Genomic DNA, 26,316 nt, shown 5'->3' with positions numbered 1-26,316 from the left:
CACATTGGTAAAGGTACTTCACAAGTAATGGATTTAAGAGGGAAACCCCCAGCTTAACTATGAAATGGGATTTGTTAGATATTTACTTGTTTTGTTTGAAACTCTCAGAAGAACTAGTTCTACTCATTGAAAATTACTAGTTTGGTAAGAAGAGTATCAGAAAAACATGAAGTCAAATATGAAGGCAAAAATATGAAGTCAAATTCCAAATATCTGTGCCTCAAGCTGGACACATGCACGTGTATTTGGACATTGAAGTAAACTGATTTTATTGTGAGCTCCACATACTCAGTTCTCAATGGTTCAATGGGAACTGCACTAAACTCAGCATTTCTGAAAAGCAGGTCACTTGTGTGGAAGAATAAAGCTGCAGGTATTTAACTTCAGGCAATCATTTTTGAAAATGGATCTTAACTGTATTTTGATGTCTACCTAGTTCCAATTAAAGTATTAGAAGTAAAATTCTGGGACTAGTGAAGTTAGTAAAAAATACCTTACAGCTTTCACAGGTTTAAAATTTCACTCAAGAAAATACAAGAAAAGACAGCAATCAGCTCTTTTTAAGAAGCCATCACTTAAAACTGTCTTTTCATTTCTGAGTTTTATGTAATGATGCTGAAAGGACTCTACTGATACCAAAGATATAAGAATTTTTCCCAGTCCACAAACAAAATAAAATGTGAAATGTTCATATGGTATTCAGTGTTTAGTGGACCTGGGCTTGACATAAATTCCACTGAGGAAAGACAGTTTTTCTCTAAGGATCAATCCTTCCTTAAACTTCCACTCACGGCCTTCCTGCCATGCAGGTTTTGACGTTATAGAGGAGGGAGTGACACATTTGTGAGTTTATTATATCACACTTCATCTCATCCCAGCAGTATTTACTCACAGCACAAACCCAGCAATTCAAGAGGAAACATTTTTAACACAAGTTGTGTGTCTTTGCAAGACTACAAAGAGGTAAAACCCTCTCCTGATTTTAATGTGATAAATATTTGTTACAAAACCAAAAAATAAAATCTACAGTGTCATAAACCTGGGAAAACTAACAATACATTTGCAGTTTCCTTTTCATGATAATGATACTGTAACTCTTTTTAATGGGAATGCATTGTCAGATCCATAAAACATACATAAAACATATATTTCTCTAAAAATGAGAAAATAATATCTTGGGAAATAATATCTTTTGAAATTGCCGTAAAGCCAGCACAGGTTATTGGGAAGTTTGGGTTAGTTTATGAGTCTGCTATGGCAATTATAGGAACAACCCCACAGTGGTTTAACAGAAGCCTGGAAAGGATTCTCAGTTCTGCTCTTGCACTGTTGCTGTTATGACTTTATTTGATCTACTCATTATTTGCACTAATGTAAATAGGAGCAGAAACTCTTTTTTTGCTGCTCCTTCTGAGATTTGAACCCCAGCACTGACACCCCAGGAGTAGTAAATCTCCATTTTTATGAATGCCAGGCAGATTGGACAGGGTACTTAGTGACAGATAAACAACTGCACCATTGGGGAGCCACAAAATGTCAGATCTGGTTTTTTAAGGCCTGCTGTGAATTAAGAAAATGATCAACTGCTGCCAAAGATGAAATCTGTGCTCAAAGGAATGGGGAAAACCAGCTCCAGTGTATCTTATCTCTGCACAGAGAAAGCACTGAAGGGCAGTGATTTATGGGAGGGCACTGGCTGGATAGGAGGGAGCATTATTGCTCATGCTTGTTGCTGTGTGCCTGGATCATGCTTTAGCCAAGATAACTCACTGCACATGAACAGAGCATCCTTGGAAAGTAACACCAGGGGCCTGGGCTGGGCACTGCTGGAGCCTGAGCTGGGTGCCAGCCCTGAGCTCTGTGCCAGCCCCGGAGCCCAGAGCTGGGTGCCAGCCCTGCAACCCACAGCTGGGTGCCAGGCCTGGAGCCACATCTGGGTGCCAGCCCTGGAGCCCACCCACAGCTCTGTCCCAGCCCTGGAGCCAAAGCTGGGTGCCAGCCCTGGAGATCACAGCTGTGTGCCAGCCCTGCAACCCACAGCTGGGTGCCAGCCCTGGAGCCCTGAGCTGTGTGCCAACCCTGGAGCCCACCCACAGCTGTTTGCCAGCCCTGGAGATCACAGCTCTGTGCCAGCCCTGGAGCCACAGCTGTGTGCCAACCCTGGAGCCCACCCACAGCTGTTTGCCAGCCCTGGAGCCACAGCTGGGTGCCAGCCCTGGAGATCACAGCTGGGTGCCAGCCCTGCAACCCACAGCTGGGTGCCAGCCCTGGAGCTCACCCACAGCTGGGTGCCAGCCCTGGAGCTGGGTGCCAGCCCTGGAGCCCTGAGCTCTGTGCCAGCCCTGCAACCCACAGCTGGGTGCCAGCCCTGGAGTCACAGCTGTGTACCCAGCCCTGGAGACCACAGCTCTGTGCCAGCCCTGGAGCTCACCCACAGCTGTGTGCCAACCCTGGAGCCCAGAGCTGTGTGCCAGCCCTGGAGATCACAGCTCTGTGCCAACCCTGGAGATCACAGCTGTGTGCCAGCCCTGGAGCCACAACTCTGTGCCAACCCTGGAGATCACAGCTGGGTGCCAGCCCTGGAGATCACAGCTCTGTGCCAGCCCTACAACCCACAGCTGGGTGCCAGCCCTGGAGCCTGAGCTGGGTGCCAGCCCTGGAGCCACAGCTGTGTGCCAACCCTGGAGACCACAGCTGGGTGCCAGGCCTGGAGCTGGGTCCCAGCCCTGGAGCCCTGAGCTGTGTGCCAGCCCTGGAGCCCACCCACAGCTCTGTGCCAGCCCTGGAGCCACAGCTCTGTGCCAGTCCTGGAGCCCTGAGCTCTGTGCCAGCCCTGGAGCCCACCCACAGCTGGGTGCCAGCCCTGGAGACCACAGCTGGGTGCCAGCCCTGCAACCCACAGCTGGGTGCCAGCCCTGGAGCCCACCCACATCTCTGTGCCAGCCCTGGAGCCCACCCACAGCTGTGTGCCAGCCCTGGAGCCCAGAGCTCTGTGCCAGCCCTGGAGATCACAGCTTTGTGCCAGCCCTGGAGCCACAGCTGTGTGCCAGCCCTGGAGCTGTGTGCCAACCCTGCAACCCACAGCTGTGTGCCAGCTCTGGAGATCACAGCTGGGTGCCAACCCTGGAGATCACAGCTGTGTGCCAGCCCTGAAGCCTGAGCTGGGTGCCAGACCTGGAGCCCCGAGCTTTGTGCCAGCCCTGGAGCCCACAGCTGGGTGCCAGCTCTGGAGATCACAGCTGGGTGCCAGCCCTGGAGCCCACCCACAGCTGGGTGCCAGCCCTGGAGATCACAGCTCTGTGCCAGCCCTGCAACCCACAGCTCTGTGCCAGCCCTGGAGCCACAGCTGGGTGCCAGCCCTGGAGCCCACCCACAGCTGTTTGCCAGCCCTGGAGCCCTGAGCTGGGTGCCAGCCCTGGGGCCCACCCAGAGCTGGGTGCCAGCAGGGGATGACATTCCCAGGCTGGAGCTGCTCCCAGGAGGTGCCACCCTGCCCACACCAGAGCCTCACAGCACAGCTGGACTCACTGAGCCCCTTCCCCAAAGGAGAGGCCTGCATCCAGATGTGGCCCTGACACAAAACCCTGGAATTACTGGGCTGGAACACAACAAGCTACAATTATTTGTAATTATTACCCAACTCTGTAAAGACTTTTCACCATTAGCCTTAAAAATAGGAGGCCCTTAAGCAGCATGCACTGCACAATGGCAACTAAGGATCAAAAAGAGCTTGTGTTGCTTATTTTAAAGCTGATTTAAAAAACATTAGAAAAAATACCACAGAATTACAGAATATCCTAAGCCACAAGGATCATTGAATTCCAGCTCCTGGATCTGCACAGGACTGTCATGGACATATTTTATGAAAAATCCTTTTGCTAGGATTTTTTTCTTCTGAGAAGCTGAGAAGCCTCAGAGGAAAAGAAAAACAATGGTTATCTGCTGCTGTGGAATGCAACAGGTGCATCAGTGATTGGTCCACGTTGGTTGTTTCTAATTAATGGCCAATCACAGTCAGCTGGCTCAGACTCTCTGAGAATCACAAGCTTTTGTTACTCATTCCTTTCCTTTCCTTGCTAGCCTTCTGATGAAATCCTTTCTCCTATTCTTTTAGTTTTAATATATAATTTTCTTTTAATATAATATATATCATAAAATAATAAATCAACTTTCTGAAACATGGAGTCAAGATTCTCATCTCTTCCCTCATCCTGGGACCCCTGTGAACAGCACCACACAGGACAGCCCCAAAAATCCATTTATTTACCCGCTTGTAAACCTACAAGAGGTTTTGCACCTTTAAATTAAGTAAAAGAAAGTTCAGGCAATGCTTTATATTTTCTAAGCAAGCATTAAAAGCAAACTACTGGTGAATTGGTTAGAAATGAGGATAAACATCTTTTTTTTTCCTAAAAAAAAGAAAAAAAAGATAGCAATAGAATAGTCTGGGTTGGAAAGGACCCTAAAAATCATCTCATTCCAACCTCTGCCTTGGGAGGGACACCTTCCCCTAAGACCACAAGCTTCTTTCCAGGCTGCATTTGATAATAACTTTTCTAAATTCTTTAACATTTTATTCTTTGACTCAATTATCAGACTCTTCCCACGTTCAGAGAGATCCAAGTTTGCTTTCATTTGTGGCACTGCAATGCTCTGAATGTGTGGAGCCTCTGTGCATCAGACTAATGCAAAGCAGACGTGGTATTGGGAGCACAGAAGGTGATTCATATTTTGTTTGTGCTGCCTGGGTTTTTATAACAAATGTACACAGTGGCTCTGTCTAAGCTAAATATTGATAGAACAGATATCTATTGAAAAAATGTCATTTCCTTGAAATACAAGTCGTTGTTACTTGCTAAAATTCTGGTTTGAAGGGAAAAAAGGGATTTAAAAAAGGCCAGGGAAGACTAACATTAAAACAGTCCACCAGTTTTAGAACAGCTTGTTGTAATTTTTCAGATTTTTAACTAAAGTTGGATATTTTTGGTATCATAGAAAATATGCATAAAATCTGCATCATATATACATGATATAATAACAGAATTAACACCTGAAATGTACATTCCAATCAATAAAACCAGTGCTTGATTATGTTTCTGTTAGAACCTGCCAGGTTCCTATTTTGTTCCAAATTGTAAAGAAAGGAATTGTATTTCTGCTCCCTACTTGTCTCCAACTAATATTTTCCCTCTTTTAATGGTTGAACTACTAACTTGGATTTTTTTCTGTCCTTAAAATATTTTTTATGCAAAAAATGAAAAAAGAAAAAAAAAGAAAAAAAAGAAAAAGAGAAGAATTTGAGCTTTCTAGAGCTCTCCCAGATAAATCAAATTAATCAGGTAAGCAGCAAGAGCACAAAATTTGCACAGAAAATTGGGCTCTGTATATTCCTTAATTAGTATTAAGCCAATATTTTAGAAAATATTAAATCTTATAAAGTACTGTATCTATTATTTAAAGAAAATATATAAATCATACTAATAAATTACCTTTTTAAAAAAATGTAATTAATTTCGTCCAGTTCTGTTTCATGTATGTTGTGTTTTTATATGACCTAATGAGCAATAACATTCTAATTCAGTTCCCAAACACAAAATACTTTTGTTTTTAAAAGTCTGAAGGTCTCTTGATTTATAAAATGATGAAGAAGGGGAAACTAGATAAATCTTTTACTCAGATTCATTTTTTGGGCTTGCACAGAATAAAAGGCTAAGTTTTAGAACAGAGCTAGGTTTGTAAAAGGTCTGAATTATGAAGAATTTGAGGCAGGTGAGAAAAAAAATCCCAGGGCAGCAGCAGAAGAGTGGCAAAGCAGCCAAGGTAAGAGTGAAGCAGGGGTGGAGGCAGGCTGGGATGAGGCAGAGGAAGAGGAGCCAGGGCCAAGCCAGGAGCAAACAGAGCAGGGTAGGGGGAAGAAGCTGAGGTTCCATTGAAGGGGAGCCCTGTGGAGCTGGAACACAGGGAGGAGATTTGCTGTCACCATGGCTGGTCTCACTCTCCTCTCAGAGGATCTTTTTTGTGTTTTTCACAGACACCAGTGGGCAGCAGCAAGAAAATCAGGGATGGAGCCTCTGCTTCAGTTGTGACAGATCAAACCCTGCCATTCTGTGGTATTTTTGTTTAGGAATCTATGGTGGCTGATGCTGCGGTTATCTGCTTTTGAAAGTCTGATTTACAAATGAGAATTACAGAATCAGAGTATATCCTGAGTGGGAAGGGACCACAAGGAGTGTTGGAATCTGAAATGCAGGGAATTCTCAGAACTTTGGGCCTGTAAGGCAAAGCTTAGAATTAAACACAGGATTTGATCTGAGACCTTGGAAAAGGCTTCCAAACTTAGGTGACAGAAGCAAGAATGTGGATTTATAGTTAAAAGCAGAGCCACATTAAGCTAAGTAAAAGTAAAGTTTAGAGTTTTAGACTTTGAGATACAGAAAACATAAAAGCAGTTACAAAGGTAAACACAGAGTTTAGAATGCAGCACTGTAGGTTTGTGTGTCAGAACATGATTGGCTAAGAAAGCTTACCCTGTAGCATGAGTCCATAAGATGAAATATTTAAGGATTGGGTCAAAAACATAAATATCCTTGTTGGCCCTGGCCACTGGGCTCCAGTGCTGTTTTATTGGTCAATAACTCCTTAAAAGGTCCTGTAACTAAAGGTCTTGTGACCTTCTGAACCATGTGGTGAAGATGTGAGCCTAACTTACCCTTTCTGCCTGAGTAGAAGATAAGAAAATAAATTGCAGAATCTAAAAACCTCAGAGGTCCCATCTCTAACTCAATCAAAACTCCTTCAAAAATCCCCATAATTGAGTCTGACTCCTGTCCTTGCAGAGCCCCCAGCAATCCCCCCTGGGCATCCTCAGGGCTGTGCCCATTCCCTGGAGCCTGGGCAGTGCCAGCACCTCTGAGGGATCAGAACCTTTCCCCATCTCCAGCTGTTCCCTGGGTGCTGCCCCTGGCCCAGAGCAGAGATCAGAGCTGCCCCTCAGCAGGAGGTTGTGTACAACTCAAACATTCTCTCCAACATCTTTAAGACACACAAGTCCCAAAGCATCCAAACATGTTGGCAAATCTGAATTTCTAATTCTGAAGATACTAGACTATGATATGCATCATGCAGGACCTCTACATAAAGGTTTAAAGTCCAGCTCTGCAACAAACCTGATGGAAGTGACAGTGATTAGAAAATGATAGTGATAGAAAATGATGGATTATAACAGCTAACATCATCCTCCTGATGCTGCCTGCCCAAAATTCCCTGAGGCAGCAATGCACAGTGATGATTACTATTAAATAGACTCTCTCCACATATACTTTTGCTATGAATTTCACATTTTGGTGTTGGTTTTCCTAATGCCTTTAGCAGGCAGTACTACACAGAGCAGAATGTGCTTTGGAACCCTCATGCAATCACTACCAAGGGGGAGGGGAACATGTGTGCTCATCAAATTAGATAAAACCCACTGATCTGATCCAACTGGAATAAAAGATTTTGTTCAAATTAGATCAAAAAGGGAAAATATTATAAACTGAAGATGCAGAAATCATATGGGCATAATCATCTCTGACTTTGTATCTTCAAACCAGGAATGGGTTTAGACAAAGGAATACAAAATATGTTTTGACAACCTTACAACTGCATGGCACAAACTGAGTATTGTTAGTGCAGACACTACTGGATTATTTAAATTCACTGCAGAGATACACTCTGATGATTCAACCCCATCCAACCTCATTTCTCATAAGAACCACTCACATTTCTCATTTTCACTGCATTCCTCTGTTTCATAAGACTACTCCTATGGCAAGGAGCGTTTTGGGGACTTTGAAAATGATCTGAACTGATAAATCTAACATCATAAACCAAACCCTACCCTGGCATTTTCACAGAAACAGAACAGCATGACAACAGCCACACAGTGAATGGGGAATACACTTGGGATCAGCCAGCAGCATTCCCAAAGAACCCTTTAAAGCAGCCCTACCTTATAGGGCTGGAAGACACGTCGGGATCATGGGCTGTCACCTGCCCCAGCACAGAGTTGAGAGCAGCATTTTCATGTACTTCCAGAAGGTAGGTGGGTGAGGAGAAGACTGGGGGCTCATCAGCGTCCTCCACCACGATCTTGACGGTGGCCATGTCCTTGAAGGGGCCCCCGCTGAGGAAGCGAGGGTCGATGTGGATGTTGGCTGCCTCCACCTTCAGGGTGTAGGACTTTTTGGTCTCAAAGTCCAGTGGCTGTTGAGAAGGACAAAGATAAATGTCATTTACTGGTGGCCACAGAGAACAAGTGATTGCAATGCTGATGGATGGGAATTATGTGCATTTTTAAGCACACGGAATCGTTTTAATGCAGGCACTTCCCTCTCCCAGAAACCCAACCTCCAGATTTTCTATAAAATCTGTTTATTTACCAACCTCAGAGAAAACAGCACTGTTTCCTTGTTTCTCACAAGAAATTTACTGAAATAGTCCCTCTCATGAATTATACCATTACAATTACATATCAGACAAATACTACAAATTTGTTTGAGATGACACAAGTTGCATCCCAATAATGCACTTCATCAGTGTTTTACTGGCTGGAGATAAGAAAATAAATTCAACTGGCTCCACAAAGAATGAATATTTTATTACTTCCAGAACAATGTGAGAAATGCAAAGAACTAGAAATTATTATTTGTTGGACAGGAGAGGCAAAATGTAGAGCTAATCATATGAGGAGGTACTTCAATATTCTTGCACTACAAGTACCTCTGTATTTCAGTTTATAGGAGTAAATGAGCTAGACATCTCTCAGGAATTTCTTAAAACTGTAGCAATTTCTACTTCTGTATCATTTCTCTTTTTTTTTTCCCCCACAGACAGAGTCACAAAACAAATTACTTTATTCTATCAATATACCTGCCATGTTACCACTGTTTTTACTATTTTACAGTCCTATATTAACTCATAAAAGATGAAAACTCAGTGGATTTAAGGGACTGAAACACCAAATAAACCCCAAATCTGTGACACTTTTGAGTGTTAGACTTTTTCATTATGGGAGATTCAAGTTTGTGTCTTGAAGCACATCAGTATATTCACTTCATAATTCTCTTGTGTCTCACAACGATTCAAATTTCAAAGATGCAAATTGCCAAGCATTGGAAAGATATTAAGATTTGCATTATAATGTCTGAGAGATAAAAAGAAGAGGACATAGACACTCTGAATCTGTAATGCAAATACCAGCAAGAGCACAAACAGGAATCTTCAGGAAGTCTGTCAAAGCCTTCAATATGTATATCTTCAAATTCTGGGGATTTTTTTTCAGGTATGAATCAAGCTCTAATGGGATTTGCTCTTTCTCACAAATTCTAGTAAACACAAGAAAATCTTGCTTCTTTTGCAGCTCTTAAATTAGTACGCTTTTGAAATTATGAATGGGGATTTATAAATCAGCATATTCACAATTTGCCAATCATGGCTCCTGTAGCACTTTTTCAATTGCTTTTCATATGCTTTACAGAAATGACAGCACCCCAATACATTTAGTCATGCCTAATCAGAATATCATATTGAAAATTTACTCAGCATTGTCTAAAGCCCGTGATTTTATGCTGAAGAAAATCTGTTGGTGAGCAGTACCCTCCATACATCATCTACTGGAGTAGAACCAAAATTATTATTGCTGTCAAAATAAAAATATGAAACAACATTATGGTTGAGATTCAGTTATGAAATAAAGCCAAGGGAACTGGGGCAAAAGGCTAATTGCCTCAGCTTACAGGAGAGGCCACAGCACACAATAAATAACAGTAAGGAAGAGCTGGGATGTATATCATAATTTTCTCTTTAGAAAAACAAATATAAATTTAGATAAATATACATCACTTTATTATAAAGCTACAGTGCTGACCTACTCACTGAGAAAGAGAAAACACAAAGTTTTGACAGGCAATCTGCCTGACCTCTTTAATGATAGGTACAAGTGGAATATTAATTACCTGTGCTCATTGGATTCACCTTTTCTCACTGGAATATCATGGTTTGGGTTTTGTTTACTTTTGTTTTCATAAAGATTCATTTAGAGTGATCTGTGCAATGCAGTTAAAACCCTCTGCCACTGCTATAAATCATATTAATATCCTCTTTCAGAACACAGCACGAGGAACAACTTTTTCTCCTTCCCCAGAAAATACTGACAATTAAATCTGCAATTAATATTTCCTTGGCTTTATTAGAGGAGTTTTCTTCTATGCTGCCTCTCCCCATATTTCTGTAGATAATTGGGTGGTGTTCTTGTTGTGTACATGCAAATACCTCACCTTGCACATTTCAAGAGTGTAAAAGCATAGAAAAGGTAACATGGTTTTCTTTAGGGCCCAAATTTGACACTTCTCATGTGAAACTACCAATCTCCTTAATAAAAGTCACTGAAATCCCTGTTCATTGAGTGAAGACAGTTCAACATGAGGAAAAGGTAAAAGACTAAGCTCTCACATATCGGGTAATTTAATTAATGCACCGTGATTTATTTTTCTCTGAACAGCTGCACAGGAAATCAAATAATTGAAAGAAATTATTTGATGAATACTCAGCCAAGATTTTACAGAAGTTTAAACCACCACCAAAGTGGAATTTAATCTATTCTTTTCTTTTTGAGCCAAGGAAGCAAAATTTTGGTGGTGGTCATGATGTGATTACATGGGAGCCTGGATAGGATTAACATTTCCAGCACCCATGGATGTCTCCCCAGTGAATTTTCTCAATGAAAATTCAGGGAAACATGGCCAGGACTCCCCTTTTAATCACTCCACTGGCTTGACACCTCATCCATAGATGAAGGAATCTCTGGAAATGCAGCATCTTCGCACAGAGGTGAGTCTGGCTGGGTAGTTACATGTACAATAAACATTTATATTTTTAACAGAGATGTGATTTACCTTTCTCACTCTAATGATGCCATCCTGAGTTTGGGCATCCGTAGTGATCTCAAATACATCCATTCCATCTCCTTCAATAATATCATAGGATGATTTGGCATTTTCTCCAATATCCAGGTCATTTGCTCTCACCCTTCCTATTGGTTCACCAAGAGCAACATCTTCCATTACTGAGAAGTGATAGAGACCTTACAAATAACAGGAAAAGACTGAACATTACAGCTGTTCCAGTGTCCCCTGGGTGCTCTTCAATGCTTACACATCCCCAACACCAACTCTTGAGATCTGCAGCTGACCCAAGCCCCATTTACCCCAATTATTGACTGAAGGCAGCACAGTGTGGTCCTCACACAAGAATATTCACTTTACTGTAGCTGAGTGTCCTTTCCATTCCAGGAGTCTCCTCCTTCTGCCTTGCAGGGATGTTTTGTGTTGGCAAATGCAAATATTGAGCTCCTTTCAACACTACAGAACTTACCTTTTTATACAGATATTTTATTGACAAGGAATTACAATTCAACCAAGAAACTTTGGCTTTTACTCCATTAAAAAATTGGTCGAATTCTTTAAAAATCAATTGTATAAATACTTACATAACTTCAAATATTTTCTGCATAACTTTAAATATTTACTACTTTTTAAAATGTAGTTTCATTTTGTTTGTTTGAACCCTTCCACCTCTCTTTTGTGGTAAGAAACTAATCAGAAAACATTAAAGGAAACTCCCAATTTTGATTTCTTTTTACTGGAAACAATAACTTTTCACAGTAATCATTACTGTGCTTACTATTTGTTGCAGTTACACTAAAATCCATTAGAAATTGCTATTCAAGTTGTCAACATTTTATTTTTTGTTACACCTGCTTCAAACCTTTTAAGCTAAAAAGCATCAAAAAACTACTTAGATATATTATTTTAGGCAGAAATTTGTTTATGGCAAAACCCAAAATACTCATTTTGTTTTGTATCTCCCTGCTCTTAACAGTACTCTAAAATGAGAAGATAAACATTTCATATCCAAAATTCCTTCTAGAGTCCTTTTATTTCTACCTCTTTATAATTGACTCTTATTGAAGTTTAGATTAACAGATGAGCTAATCACACAAAATGCTGGTGAGGAGTTAAAAAAGGGAAAAGTAATCCAAGGATAATAGAAGAGACCACTAAAACAGTTTTTGACACAGGATTCTGGCCATGTTCTTCTCTGTCCTCCCTGTTGTTCTAAGACAATCTATTAAGTGCAGGTCATAATTTTCCAAAAACCATGTTCTGGAGCTGTTGCTTTACCTGTTGTAGGTGATTGCAGTAGCAACAGTTGAAAACAGAAGGAAACTGAGGAATTCATAAATACATGTACTAGCTGCACAATGAAATCCCAAAGTGACTTGTTTCTAATGTTCCTAGGTTAAATTATTAGAGATAATTTGGTGATCATCAAGATTCTTCAAAATATCCATAATGGCTCAAAAACAATGAGCAGCCAAAGCAATGAAGTGCCTTGGGAGATTAAATTATGCATTCATCATTTACTCTGCTGTCCACACTTTGTGGTTTGAATCTCCAGGCACAGCTGATTGCATTGTTAAGTCGAAATTTTGCTCTCAGATTTATTAAAACAGTTTACGAAATACTAAGAAAAATTTAAAAGTTATGATGCAGCTTATTCTTTTACACAAATTCCTCTCCAGAATTATGAATTGTGTCGTAGTACTGAGCTGACCAAAATATCCACACTGGGCATCTTTGAAAGCCCTGGGTTTCCACAGCAGTGCTCAGTTCCTCTCGTTACAATTCTGTGGTAAACTGCCAGGTTAAAAACTTCAGTGACTTATAAAACGCCTCTAAAATTATTTCAGAGAGATCACAGAAGTAGTGAAAGTTCATCTTTTTCATTTCTAAAACCCAGGAGGCTAACTCTCTGAAATCAAACCATAAATATACATTTCTGTCCTGCCTGGAAACAATAACCTGATAGAACACCCTGTTTCCCGAGCTCATTACCATTTATTGTGCAAGCAGCATGTATTACATCTTATGAATTTCTATTTCATTCTGGCTGGGCTTATTGTAAGTTTGATCCTTTCTTATTTTCCTTTCCAGGCAAATGCAAACTGTGCTTCAACAGTGTAAAAAAAACTAAAGTCGGATTTGCTCAGCTCTTGTCCAAGGGCAGAGTTGTGGCTAATCTCTGGTGTTGGGCACCTTTTAAAAGGACAAATTTGTAATAACAACCAGATCCAATGTTAATATGGCTAATCATTAAAGCAATAAATACACAATACCCAGCAATAATTACAAAATACATAATAATATTATATTTTATTTATATAATAAATATATAATAAATATATTTAGATATATATTTGTTATACTTTCAATATTTATTATGTATTTATTATATGTTTCAACATTTAGATTTATATTCCTAAAATACTTATGTTCTTTAAAATAAAAACCTTGCCTCTAACCTAATTCTGCCTTTATAAAACTATTTTTAATTATATATTATTTAAAATTATATACATACATAATACATATATATACACATATATAATACATATATATACACACACATATATATATAAAAATAACCCAATATATATATATGAAATATATATAAAATAACCATATAAAAATATATAGGTATATATATAGGTGTATATATATATATATATATATATATATAAAATGCATATATATAATGCATATATATAATGCATATATATAATACATATATATTTAAAATACATATATATATAAAATACATATATATAAAAATACATATATAAATATATATATTTTATATATATACATATATATAAAAAATGCATATATATAATGCATATATATAATATATATATAAAATACATATATATAATGTGTATATATATTATATATATATATAAATACATATATATAAAATACATATATATTTAAAATACATATATATATATAAAATACATATATATATAAATACATATATATATAAAATATATATATATATATATATATATATATATAATAAATTAAAAAAAAAAAAACAGTGATAAAACAAGCAGGGGATTTTTTTCCCTAAAGAATTTTCATAATGGTCAGTGGTTATTCCTAGGAAGAAGCCCAAATCCTGCAGGGGCTGTAACAGCTTCAGAGGCAGCACCTTCCTGGATGCTGCAGGAAAACTCATCCAGGAGTTTGTATCCCAGAGATAGGGATGCAGCCTTGCTGGTGCCCCAGCAATGTGGAAAGGGCACTTTCACCCCCACATGCTGCTCCCCTGGGCTGCCCAGTTTGGACCAGCTGTGCTGCTGCTTTTGGGGTCAGATTTTTGCCCTGTTGGCAGCCAAGGCTCCTGAGGCAGTGCTGTAGAATGTAAAAGCCAGGTAAGCTGGCAAAGGCAGGGCTGTGCCCCCTGAGTGGGAGGCACAGGACACTGCAGGTGTAAAGGAGACATCCCTCTGCAGGCTGGTGATAGAGTTCAGCTGTGGACATGGCATTGTTAGGGAAATTCTTGGAAAACACTAACACAGGGAAAGGCAGTGCAACGGGACACAAAGTCAAAAATTTATGCATTTCCTGCTTTATGAGAGAAAACCTTTTATTGTGCACAGTGCTTATCTGTTAAAAACCACTAAGAGGAGGTAATAAAATATATATTTTGAAAATAAGCTTTTGCCTCTGCTTATTTGTATTAGATTTCTCTCTCTCTCTCCATCTCTATGTACATTTTCTACAGGCTACAGAAGCAGATTTATCATATGCTGAGCAGTAGGACAAACCCATTTTACTCTGTGTCCTCAGAACAGGGTAAAAGTGGAGTTGAAGTCATCCATAGATGGAAAAAATTAACTTTACATTGCTCCCTGAGCACCTTGTTAGAAAAACATACTTCTAGGAAAACAAAAATGATGCAAAATCTAGATGCAGCCTCCAAAAACTTTTAACTTTAATTTTCCAGAACAAGCTGGATAAAATGCTAAGTTTCTAATAGTGCATTAGGTTGCACCAGCTCCAAATAAAATCAACCCAGTCATTATGCTTTTCTTCCTCTTTTTTTTCTTTTTTGTCTTCATCTTGGAAATAGACTACAAAGCTTGCAGAGAATCTCAGCAGGATGCCAAATCATTTTAACCTAACTCAGCAAGATACCCATTGGAACCACAGCAGAAAATATGGATTTTGAATTAAAGATCAACAATTATCTAGATTCAGACTTATCTTCTTTGTTTTCTTCAGTATTGCCTAATTAGTCAAGGCTTTTATTCCTTTTATCTGTTATATGTGTCTTTTACTGGTGGTGTCACTTTTCTGCATGAGATGGAAGCAACAAAGCACACAGAAACAACTGCACTGAGAGGAAATAAATCTGTTTTCAGCAGTGTCCAAATAAATCTGTTTTCAGCAGTGTCCAGGCCCTTTTAGGTGGATGTAAGAGGGGTAACAAAGAAGGCAGAGATCTGTACACTGTTGTGGACATAACTCTCTCTTTCCTAAGCTCTTAATCAGGCAGAGGATGATTAAACCTCTCTCACAGTTGTGATGTAGTCACAACTACATCTTTTAAATGACATTAAAAACCCAGGCAATATGAAGATAAAAAAAATACTTGGAAAAAAAAAAAAGGAAAGAAAAACACAATAGTTTCTCAAATAGGAGCACACACACATATAATGGCACTTACTCTGTGCAAACTTGGGAGGATTGTCATTGACATCACTGAGGGTAATTGTCACTGTTGTAGTTCCAGAGAGTCCACCCATATGTCCTCCCATGTCCTTTGCTTGGATGACCACAAAATATTCTTCTTTGGCTTCTCTGTCCATGTTGGGAAGAGCTGTTTTAATTATAGCTACAATAATGGGGGGAGGAAACAATCAGGTACAGACACAAATTCAGTTTGCAGCTGTTTTTATGGATATATGCAAATATTGGTATACAAAAAATGCCAAAGGTCCAGTTAGGTTGCCTCTTAATTCAAAGGATGAAAAAGAATTTGAGATTTTGAAAAAATTGTATTAGAGGTCACCTACCTTGATTTAATTAGAAGTGCCCTGAAACTGTGGTTCAAACCCCAAGAATTAATCCTAGCTGTGATACACATTTCTTTTTCATTTTATTCCTGACAAACTTCTTGGATTCTGCTCTACCTCCCACAGAAATCCATCTTTTCCCCACAGAATTCCCAAACAGAAGACAAGCACATAGAAAGCTGACTCTGTGAACACTGTTAATCACATCTGTTCAGATTGTTTTAAAATAATTAAAACCCAAACCCATTATTTAATCTGCTCCTGTGTGTATTGCAGGCCACAGTTCTTCTCTTAAGTCTTAAACTGAGTGCCTAAAATTGAACAGGAGAAAAACTCCACTCACTGCTCAAGGGGGGTCACCTGTGGAGCAATGACCTCAGCAAGCTGCCATCACCTGCTTTATCAGGTGAGAAGCTTTTAAACCCACAGAAATTCAATTATCTGCTATATACCAGACCATAAAATGTCAGTGGGCTGAAGGAAATATCAACAATGAAGAGTTTGGTTAATTCTGGGGCCAGATCCACTCCTAGAGATTTCATGGACATATAGGAGAAGAAATAATCAAATCCTTTTTTTCTTTCCAAAGTCATTCCAGCTGTAATGTGCTAATACATTCACAATATGTATTGAAAGTGTAATACCAAGTGTTTAAAGGTAAATTTAAATAGTCTCATTGCAATTTAGTAAAGCCCACCATAATCATAAGATCATCACAGACTAAAGAAGCCCCACTAAACCTAGGGAAAGCAATTCAAAATGTGCCATTGAAATGTGGCTTTTTTTAACCCATTTTTTAAAATTCCATTAAAAAAGAAATAATGTTTCCTTGCAGACACTGACAGTAACTCAACAAATCTTTGTTTTAGTTTTGTTTTCTGTGTTGGGACTGAAATAGCTGTGGAGGCTTCATCCACCTCTTACTCTTTTGTCTGGCACAGGTTCTACTAACCAAGCATTTTAGAAATGGCACTGGCTGCAATGCTGAAATTACCTATTCATGTAGAATAAAGAAATAGTCTTTTTGCATTAATAGAGATGCCTTTTAGTAAATGCTAACATTTATAAATTATAAAGAACATGCTTATATTTATGAAATATCCATTTTTCTTTAACAATCTAATACTAAGAACCTGATCAGACCTTCTTTTCATGGCTGGGGACCACACTAAGAGCAAGGGGGTGTAAGGCATTTATAAAAAAGCAATACACTTCCTCCATAAACCACCAAATATAACATGAGAGCAGGCTTGGAACCTACACTCTTGTAATTTTTTCTCCATAAAATATTTTTGGTTGTTGCTTCACATATTTTATAATTCTGCAGGAAAATGAAACCTCTGCAGCAGCCAAGGCAGAGAAATCTCTTCTTCCCAAGGAATTTAGAGCCACAGGAGGGCTGGGGTTGGAAGGGACCTCTGGAGATCAGCAAGTCCAGCCCCTCTGCCAAGGAAGGGTCACCTGCAGCAGGTGACACAGGAACAGGAGCACAGGGACAGGAAAACTCTCAATTAATAAGTTTTTACTCCAGCACAGGCAATAAAAAGCCCAGAGCAAGAGGAGTTTGGAGCCTCAAGGCCAATGGCCCAGCAGGTGAAAGTGCCTCAGGAGGGAGCCCACATTATTCTGCCACACGCTGAAGAAAATGCTTGTGTTAAGTTTTCTGAGTGAAAGCAGGGGAGCAACAAACCCCATTTATCAGATTTGATAGGTGCAAAATACAGTCAGTGAAAGAGTAGGGTCATTTCCTCCGTGGCAGCCTGGATAAGGAAAGTAAATGATGCTGAATTCTAAAAGCATCTGACAGTTGTGGCTGGTTTGGGCTGACTGGGTTACTACTGATGAATAATAATGATGCATTCTGCAAATAAGTCTATTGTTATAAGTGAAATGACTCATAAAATGCATTCTAATGCAAAGCTAGGCTATCAGAATTTGGTCCACATTCATTTTTTTCACTAATATAGCAGATCCAAACATCAATGAACCTTTATTTCAATAGGGCTTGCATTAAGCATACTGTACTTTATCTCCATTATTTTTTTAGGCAGAGTTTCTATGTTTGTTTGGGTTTTTTAACCTAATTTACATAGTTAACTCTAGCCTACAGATGAGTTGTATGAGATGCCACATTTTGTATTCTGCAGTTTCCACTGAGAAAAGTCAATTATTTCACTAAATTGACATTTTTTTCCCAGACAGGTATTTTAATTTGTCTCTTGATGTATTGAACAGTTTAGCCCTTGCCTATGGTTTGAAATATATCAGGCAGATTGAATACCTTTAGAAGTGCCAAAATAAAAATTAAAACTTTGACTTTTAAGGCATAACAAGTTTGGGGTTTTTTTTCTGTATAAAGGTACTAACACAAGCTGCTGCTTCAACAGTTTTATACATATCCACTGTTACAGACCATAAACCACCTGCCAGAAGCTGAGTCAAAGTCAAGTTTCCATTTCAAACCCAATAAAAGGCTAAAAAGAAGTTTACTGTTTAAATTACTATAAGAGGAACTGCAGGATTTTTAGAACCAAACCTATCCAAATTACAGAGGCTGATTGTTACCACTAAATCCAGAATCTATAGAACTGAGGTTAGCAACAGGGAAGTGTGGATACCTCTTAGGAGGCAAATTTATAAACACCAAAAAGCTCCATCCTCATCTTTCATGATCAAGACAAATGCAGGCTAAGAGAGTTGTTCATGGAGAATCTCAAGGATATTTATTTGTTCTTTTGCTTTATTCTCCAGTCCTCAGGCCAGGCTTGCAGGAAGCACTGGAACCATCTGTTTGTTTTTAGAACAAAATCCAGGCTCACCAAACACCAACACACACCCAGCACACAGAACATGAACTCACTGAGCATTCACCCTGCTCTGCTTCAGCTCAACCCAGAAACAAACAGAGAATAAAATCATAATCACTTTCAGCATGCAGTGATGGATGAGAAGGAGATGTGGCAAACAGGAGCAGTTCAAAAGCAGGAGAATTACCATAAACTAATGTAAGGCAGGTGGAGGCCTGCTGAAAGATTGTATTCAGAACAGTTATCAATGGCTCACTGTCAAGTGGAGAGATGGATGATGTGGTTCATGGGGTTTGTTCTGCTTCTAGAATCATTCAATATTTCCTGAAAGCCAGAAGGCAGGGAGAACTTATCAAGCCTTTCAGATGACACAAAGTTGGGAGCCATTGCAAGTACAGGAAGAACAGGATTAGCGTTCAAAACAATTTTCACAATTTTGAGAGTCTAAAATAGCAGGATGCAACTCAATTTGGCAAGCAAAAAGCATTTTGTGTGAGGGAAACAATTAACTTGCCAATTACAATAGAGCAGATGACTCACAAGACAGAAGAGAATGTGGAGTCAAAATGAGCTGAATGTGAGACAACAGCAACTTGCTGATAAAAGTGCTCAAGCATTTCCTGGTATATTAGTTAGTATGTTCTGTGGAAGAAGTGTGGAATAATCTTTCCAGTGCACTCACACAGGTAAGGCTGCAGCTGGAACAGTGGGTCCAGTTTTGAAAATTATTGTTTATATAGTCAGAAAAGTATAAGGAAGCTTTCACAGCCAAATACGTAAAAATCACTGGGAACTACTCTACTTTTCCAGTGGGGATAAGAGATAATAAATATAACCTAAATATATAACCCCAAAATGGGTTTCAGCTGCACCAAGAGAGATTTCAGTTGAACATTAGGGGGGTACTCACAGAGGCTGCCTGTAGAATTCTGCAGTATTCCCATTCCTGCAAGTTTTTAAGAATCTATCAGTCAACCATCTGCCAAGAATGGGAAGGGAAAATCTGATCCTTTTTGGGGACCAATGGCACTCACTGCATTCTCACCTGAGGTTCCTTCCCTCCATAATGTCCAAGTCAAGGCTTTGTCTCCTTGTAGCCTGAAATAATTCCCAAACCTTGCTGCCATGAGAACATTCACAGACAGACATGTGGTACAACCACTGAACCCAGAATTTCCCTACAGATCCACTCCCTCAGGCTGGAAAGATCTGGAAACAGCTTGGAAGGTAAAGAAGTCAAGAAGCAAACCACTCCTTCCAAGGATGAAACCTCCAAATATTGCAGTGCCTTTTTCTTTTGGCTGGGTTGCTTTTCCTGAACAGCCATCAGTGTCCCACTGCAAATAAAGCAGCTGCAGAAGGGGATTTACTTCTGCAGTGGTCCTGACTGCACAATTTGCACAATCTGCCTCACAACTTGAATCAGTTAGAATGCACCCCTGGGGACTACATTCAAAAACCCATTTGGAAGAATATCCACTGTGTCACTGAGAAAGTCCAGGGGAAAGGAAGCAAAGTGGCAGGGGCTGCAGCTCATGGAAAGAAAGAAGCAAAAAAACCAACAGAAAGAAGGACCTGACTTTCACTTTTATCTCCATTTTTTTTAAGGATCCCTTTATGATAATGCTATAAAACTATGCATAACATTAATTGAGCACATGGAACAAAACCAAGCAAGCACTATGCAAAATTGGAACCTGGCCCTGAGAAGCCTTTCTCAAGCATCCCATTCATCCCCCAGGTTTTGTTGAAGACTTCCTGCTATTTCAACTTGCATGCTTTGATACTTTGGAACTTTCCCTACTTCATTTTGCAAGATCTAAGTAATTGCTTTGATCTTCCTTCCGTGCTAGAATCTTGGTGGAGATTCTTATTAAATATAACAGTCATTTAGGACCCAAACTCCTGAAAATCAATCCTGCAATTTCTTCAGAGCCATGAGTGCCATTCTTTGTATTCCTATGAAGCACAGCAACTTCAGTGATGTTTTAGCAGTCCATAAAAAAGCTTTACTTGGACAGCTGTGGAAAACCTGTGCCACGTTTTTTTAAAAAATGAGTAGATCATAACCACCTTTACTCAAAGTTTAAAATAATGTTGTTTGATGTTGTGATACAGGAATACTGATCCACTATTTTTAATTTTATTTACCTTTATCATAATCTCCTTAATAAGAATTATCATCAAATCTTCTAAATTCTTGTTTCATTTCTAAGCAAAACAGGAAAGATATCTGCAATCACTAGCAAGGCTGCCTAACTTTCTATAAAAGTTATTAATTACAGGAGTTGGATGAACTACATTCAGATCTAGATACATTTCAAATCAAAGACATTAAACACAGTAAAAGTAATGACTAAAGAATAAATAGTAATGACTAAAGAATCAAATGTTATATTACATTTTCTATTTCTGTGCCATTTTTGCATTTTCAATAGAGAATATAATAGTGCATGTATTTTATTCTAATGCTTATTTTTACAAAGTGTATAGGGAAGATGGTGCTTTTTTGGTAAACAGAGAGCTCAAGGTTGAATATGGTTTTATTAATTTGGGGGTTTTAACCTAGGATTCATTGTCTTTTCTCTTCTAGCCCATAGGAGTACAATTTTTGCAGTTTCTGCCCCTGTTTTCATTCTGAAATAGACCCTGCAAGTTTCTTGCTGCATGTGGCATTACCTGCTTTTCTCTGAGCATTCTGCTGGAAGTGTATCCTAAACTACCTGACTGGATAACACCTATTATAATGCTGCCTTTTTAATTCAGGTGAACTTGTTCCTGGGTTTTAGAGAATGGGTTCAAAGCTTTCAGCTCTACTTACCAGCTGTTCCCTTTTCCCTGGGACCCTTTCACTGGCATGGTGAAAGGATCACTCTCCCCCCAGCTGAGAACAAATTCAGTAAATAAACATTTGGCCCTGCATTTACCACCTCGTTTCCTTAGGATTTTATTTGTAGCAATCTAATAGCTGTGATTACACCAGACACTTTACAGAAAGTAGCCTTGGATTCTTTTTCAGGTGCTTTCTAGCTCCAGCTGTGTAGTTCAAATTCCTCTCTCTAATTCAGGCCCTTGAAGCACATTATTTAGATATGTTGCCCGTTTTCCTACTCAGCGTGAGGAACAGTCAAGTTCAAAGTACCTCACAAGCTTTCTGAAATGATAGAGCTATTGCTCTGAAATGCAAGAAATATATGTGGGATCAGCTTTTTTTGTTACTGCTATTATTTGATAAACTCAAGAAGCAGAAATCGCTTCTTTCCAAATGCCAATCTGCCTTGATCTTAAGCCACTCAGCTCTACCAGCTGCAGACCAGCAGAACTGTTCTCAAAGGTCTCTGCAGTGATTTTACCCTTATTTTATTAATCACAAGGACAGCTCTTGGTGCTTGCAAGGGCCCAATCCTAAATCCCTGATCCATAATAGCTGCACTTTGTACTTGTAGCTAACGAGGGAGAGCTGCAGGACTGAGCCCAGCTCTGGCTGTGTCAGCCCAGCCCTCTCCTAATGGGCTGTCACCAAGACAACTCACAGGGCCACCAAACGCCTCACACAAACACCTTGACACCTCTGCTCGGGTTGCACGGGCTGTTTAGTACACAAGGACATGAAAAGGCTCCAGCAGGGTGAGAACAGACTCTGGCTCCAGCACTGCAATGGCAGCGAGCAGTGGGGTGCTCCAGGAACCCCTGAGAGTGCTGGGGAACCACACTGCTGCCTTGGGAATGGTTCTGGAACCACACTGCTGCCCTGGGAATGGTTCTGGAACCACACTGCTGCCTTGGGAATGGTTCTGGAACCACACTGCTGCCCTGGGAATGCTGCTGGAACCACACTGCTGCCTTGGGAATGCTCCTGGAGCCACACTGCTGCCTTGGGAATGCTGCTGGAACCACACTGCTGCCCTGGGAATGCTGCTGGAACCACACTGCTGCCTTGGGAATGCTGCTGGAACCACACTGCTGCCCTGGGAATGCTCCTGGAACCACACTGCTGCCTTGGGAATGCTGCTGGAACCACACTGCTGCCCTGGGAATGCTGCTGGAGCCACACTGCTGCCTTGGGAATGGTTCTGGAACCACACTGCTGCCTTGGGAATGCTGCTGGAACCACACTGCTGCCTTGGGAATGCTCCTGGAACCACACTGCTGCCCTGGGAATGCTGCTGGAACCACACTGCTGCCCTGGGAATGGTCCTGAGCCTCAGTGCTGCCCTGGGAATGGTCCTGAGCCTCAATGCTGCCCTGGGAATGCTCCTGGAGCCACACTGCTATAGTGCCCCTTGTTGACAGAGTGACAAAACAATCCTTTGTCTCCTAAAAACTGAAAGAAGCCCAGAAGTTTCTCTCCTCAATTAGGTGGAAAAGGCATCTCATAGGCTTGGAGGACTTCACCTCAAACTTAAGGATGGCCAATTGGACAGGAACCAAAAAGTCCCACCTGGGCAATTTACTAGAAAAAGAAGAGAACAAAGAAACCAATGGCTTTTGTGAGGTGTTTTACCAGGAGCAAGAACCTCTTGCATCCAGATCGGTTTTTCTCTGCAAAGAGTTTTGTTATTTTGCCTTTAATTAAAACTTTTTGTTTCTAACACTGCAACAGAAGCCATCCTGCTGATTTTATGCCTCCAAAGGTAGCTGAGCTATCTTGGGTGTGTTATAGATCTCCAAGAACTTGTGAGACCTGGCTCAAGGAGGCTCCTATTTCACACTGCAGCCCTGGGAATGCTCCTAAGCCCCACTGCTGCCCTGGGAGTGCTGCTCTTGCTGCTCTCTGGGCTCCATGGAGCTGGATGCTGCTGGACACAGCTGCCTTCTTCTAGGGGAAGGTGTCCCTGCCATGGCAGGGGTGGAATGACACGAGCTTTAAGGTCTCTTCCATCCCAAATCACTCTGATTCTGTGATACCACAGTTCTATGAGAAGGAGTTTCTACACCCCTCTTGCTAAAGCTGAGCACCCACCCATCCCCAGTTCATGGCTCTTTTTATTATTTCAGTTAGGAGTTTACTTCACTTGAAATCTGCAGCAGCTGGCACAGCCATGGCAGCAGCAGCAGTCAATAAAATGAGCTGGAAAGCAGCAGCAGCTCAATCCACACTCTGACTCATGTCTAACAAGTACTTTCTCTCCACTAGTCCCATGAGGGTTTAGATCTAAAGTATTTAGAAGCTGAACTATTTAGGAAGGCTCTGTTGAACACAAGTGAGTTCTGCTCCTAGCAGCTCATTACTTTCCCCTTACAGTAGCAGATTCCTTCCTGGACCAAAACTCTTTCCCCATTTCTCTCCAGCTTGAAGTGCTTCCTTCCTTGTCATTGTATCATGAGGAATTACAAAACCAGTCCCCCTGTCTCTCTTTTATTAACACCTCTCAAATATTTGTGCAGTGATTTCATATCCTTCTTTAATCACCTCTGATCCAGTTTATACAAATTTAGTTCAATCAATCTTTCATTATAAGTAATATTCTCCTGACCTTAGCTACCCTGCTTTGAACTTTGTCAGTATCTCAGCAGGTTTGATTTGTTGGTTCTTTTTTGTTTTATGATGACAGCTCTTATCAGCCCTACACACAATATTCTGAGAGCACCCTGTACCACTGGGAATGAACTGGACATGAACAACCAGACAGAAGAAATAGCCTGAGCATCACAGCCATATCTGTAACTGAGAATAAACTGCTGGTTTATTCCTCTTGCTCCCTTACCTGTTTCATTCTGCTGGACTCTACTACAAGGTCTAAATGGAGGCAAGACTGCAAATTAAAATAAAAGATTCAAACCTGGCTTCTGCTGAGTGAAGTTTTCATTCCTCCTAGGCTTATTTATTTATTTATGGTCAGATTTCAGGGATTCAACACTGTGGACGAGAGAGGGCCATACACTAAATTAAAAACTCTGCTGTTTAAAGCATGTGCTCTTCCAGCTGAAAGTTAAACCAGGTATAGGGGAAAACCCCAAAATTATCCACTCTCCAGAGATATCCACATTCTATTAGGAGAGTCTTCATCTTCCTGGGTCTGCTGACTCTTCCACCCATCTCAGTTTTACCTCCTTGAGCCTTGGCTTTGTACCAATGCCCATATCCAAGATGGCAGTGCTTAAAATATGTTATTTTCCAGCCAAATGAAGTGTTTGTGCTCCACTAATCCCACGTGCTTTCCAGTGCAGTAGGGCTTTGCTGTACTTTGCCTTCTTTGAGTAACTATATTTCAGGTATGTGTAGGAGTGACATTATTTAAGTTCATGTGAAATGTAAATAAGTCAGACACAGCTGAAAATGTATTTCCTCTGCCATCCCTATATTGTAGAACACAGTGTCACTTCATATTACTTTTCATTATGATAATCTTATTTTAAAGCTGACAGTCATGATTTAATATCCTTGAAAAAGCTTAAAAGTGAGAAGTGTACTCCAGCTACTTTTAGCAGTCTTAAGGAACCCCCTTTCCCAGCATTTGTATTGTCATAATTCAGATTATGAGAGAATCCATACAGCTCCTGTGCCTTTATAAATAAAACACACTAGGCAGGGAGCCTGGCATCACTTACTGAGATGGAACCATAATGATATAAGGAATATATTTCAGCCCACCATGAGTTTTGTTACTAATCTGATGCCATCACACTGCAAGTTTTGGTGCTCACAGAAAAAAATCTAAACCTGTATCTTTGTCATGTATTAATTATATCCACCCTCTATCCAACAAACCAGTGGTCATAATAAAATTCACCTACAAAAAGTGAAAAATATTCAGAAGAAGCCATCAAAACAGCATTTACCCTAAGCCACATTCAGAGCACTCAGTGCAAAATAACTTCCAAATTACCTCCTTTCATGTGTCTATAACTCTTACAGAAGAGCTTGCAAACTAGAACCGCAGCAATATATGCATTTTTCATCTCAGGTAATGGAAAATTATTGTTTTATGGGTCACTCACCAGCACTTGTTTCTTTGTGGCCAGCATTATGGAATTGTTTCAGTGAGGAGGAGGTTGAGTAATGTGAGTTCCAGCTGAGAGTGATTCAGATAGGGGCACATCCAGCCCCTGGCAAGGCAGGAGGAGCCAAAATGCAGGAGGGTAAACACCTGCTTCCCTCCCATGTACCCTCAGGTGTGGCAGCCCCTGCCTAGCATAGGCACACAGCCACACCCTGGAATCAGGGGGCATGGTTGGGATAATTCCCATGGTTCACTCTCCATGTGCCATTTAAACCAAGCAGGAAGGTCAGACAATCCTTACTGTGAGCCAGGAAAATCAGAAATTACAGAGAGTCCTGCCCTGGTGTTGGTAGCTGCACAGATCTGCATTTACTCTTGGTTTCTAAGAAACATGATAAAAGGCCAGTAATCTGGAATAACTGTAAACAGATCAGCTCTCACTAGCTGTTCTTTTGATAACACTTGATACATTCCTATGAATGACAGAAAATATTTACATTCTCAAGTGGATTGCTCTCACACAGCCCATTTCTTGAAATGCTGATTCCATTTCGGGGAAGATACAATATCTGTGTGCAGAAACAATTCTGTTTCAAATTAACTG

The 26,316-nt window shown here is 40.3% G+C and overlaps 1 protein-coding gene across 1 annotated transcript in view; it reads right to left on the bottom strand.

The window, feature by feature from the left end:
* Positions 1-26,316, bottom strand: part of CDH8 (cadherin 8) — a 163,548-nt gene that overhangs the window by 57,064 nt on the left and 80,168 nt on the right. Inside the window, exons 5-7 of the mRNA XM_077185236.1 lie at positions 15,613-15,780; positions 10,935-11,122; positions 7,991-8,244 (exon numbers count right to left, since the gene is read on the bottom strand). Of these exons, the coding sequence (XP_077041351.1) occupies positions 7,991-8,244; positions 10,935-11,122; positions 15,613-15,780 (610 nt within the window). The remainder of the gene's footprint in view (positions 1-7,990; positions 8,245-10,934; positions 11,123-15,612; positions 15,781-26,316) is intronic.

The sequence above is a fragment of the Agelaius phoeniceus genome, chromosome 12 (genome assembly GCF_051311805.1).
Source record: "Agelaius phoeniceus isolate bAgePho1 chromosome 12, bAgePho1.hap1, whole genome shotgun sequence".
Classification (NCBI taxonomy): domain Eukaryota; kingdom Metazoa; phylum Chordata; class Aves; order Passeriformes; family Icteridae; genus Agelaius; species Agelaius phoeniceus.
The sequence above is the reverse complement of the archived record's forward strand: the minus strand, read 5'-3'. Positions and strand labels throughout refer to the sequence as shown.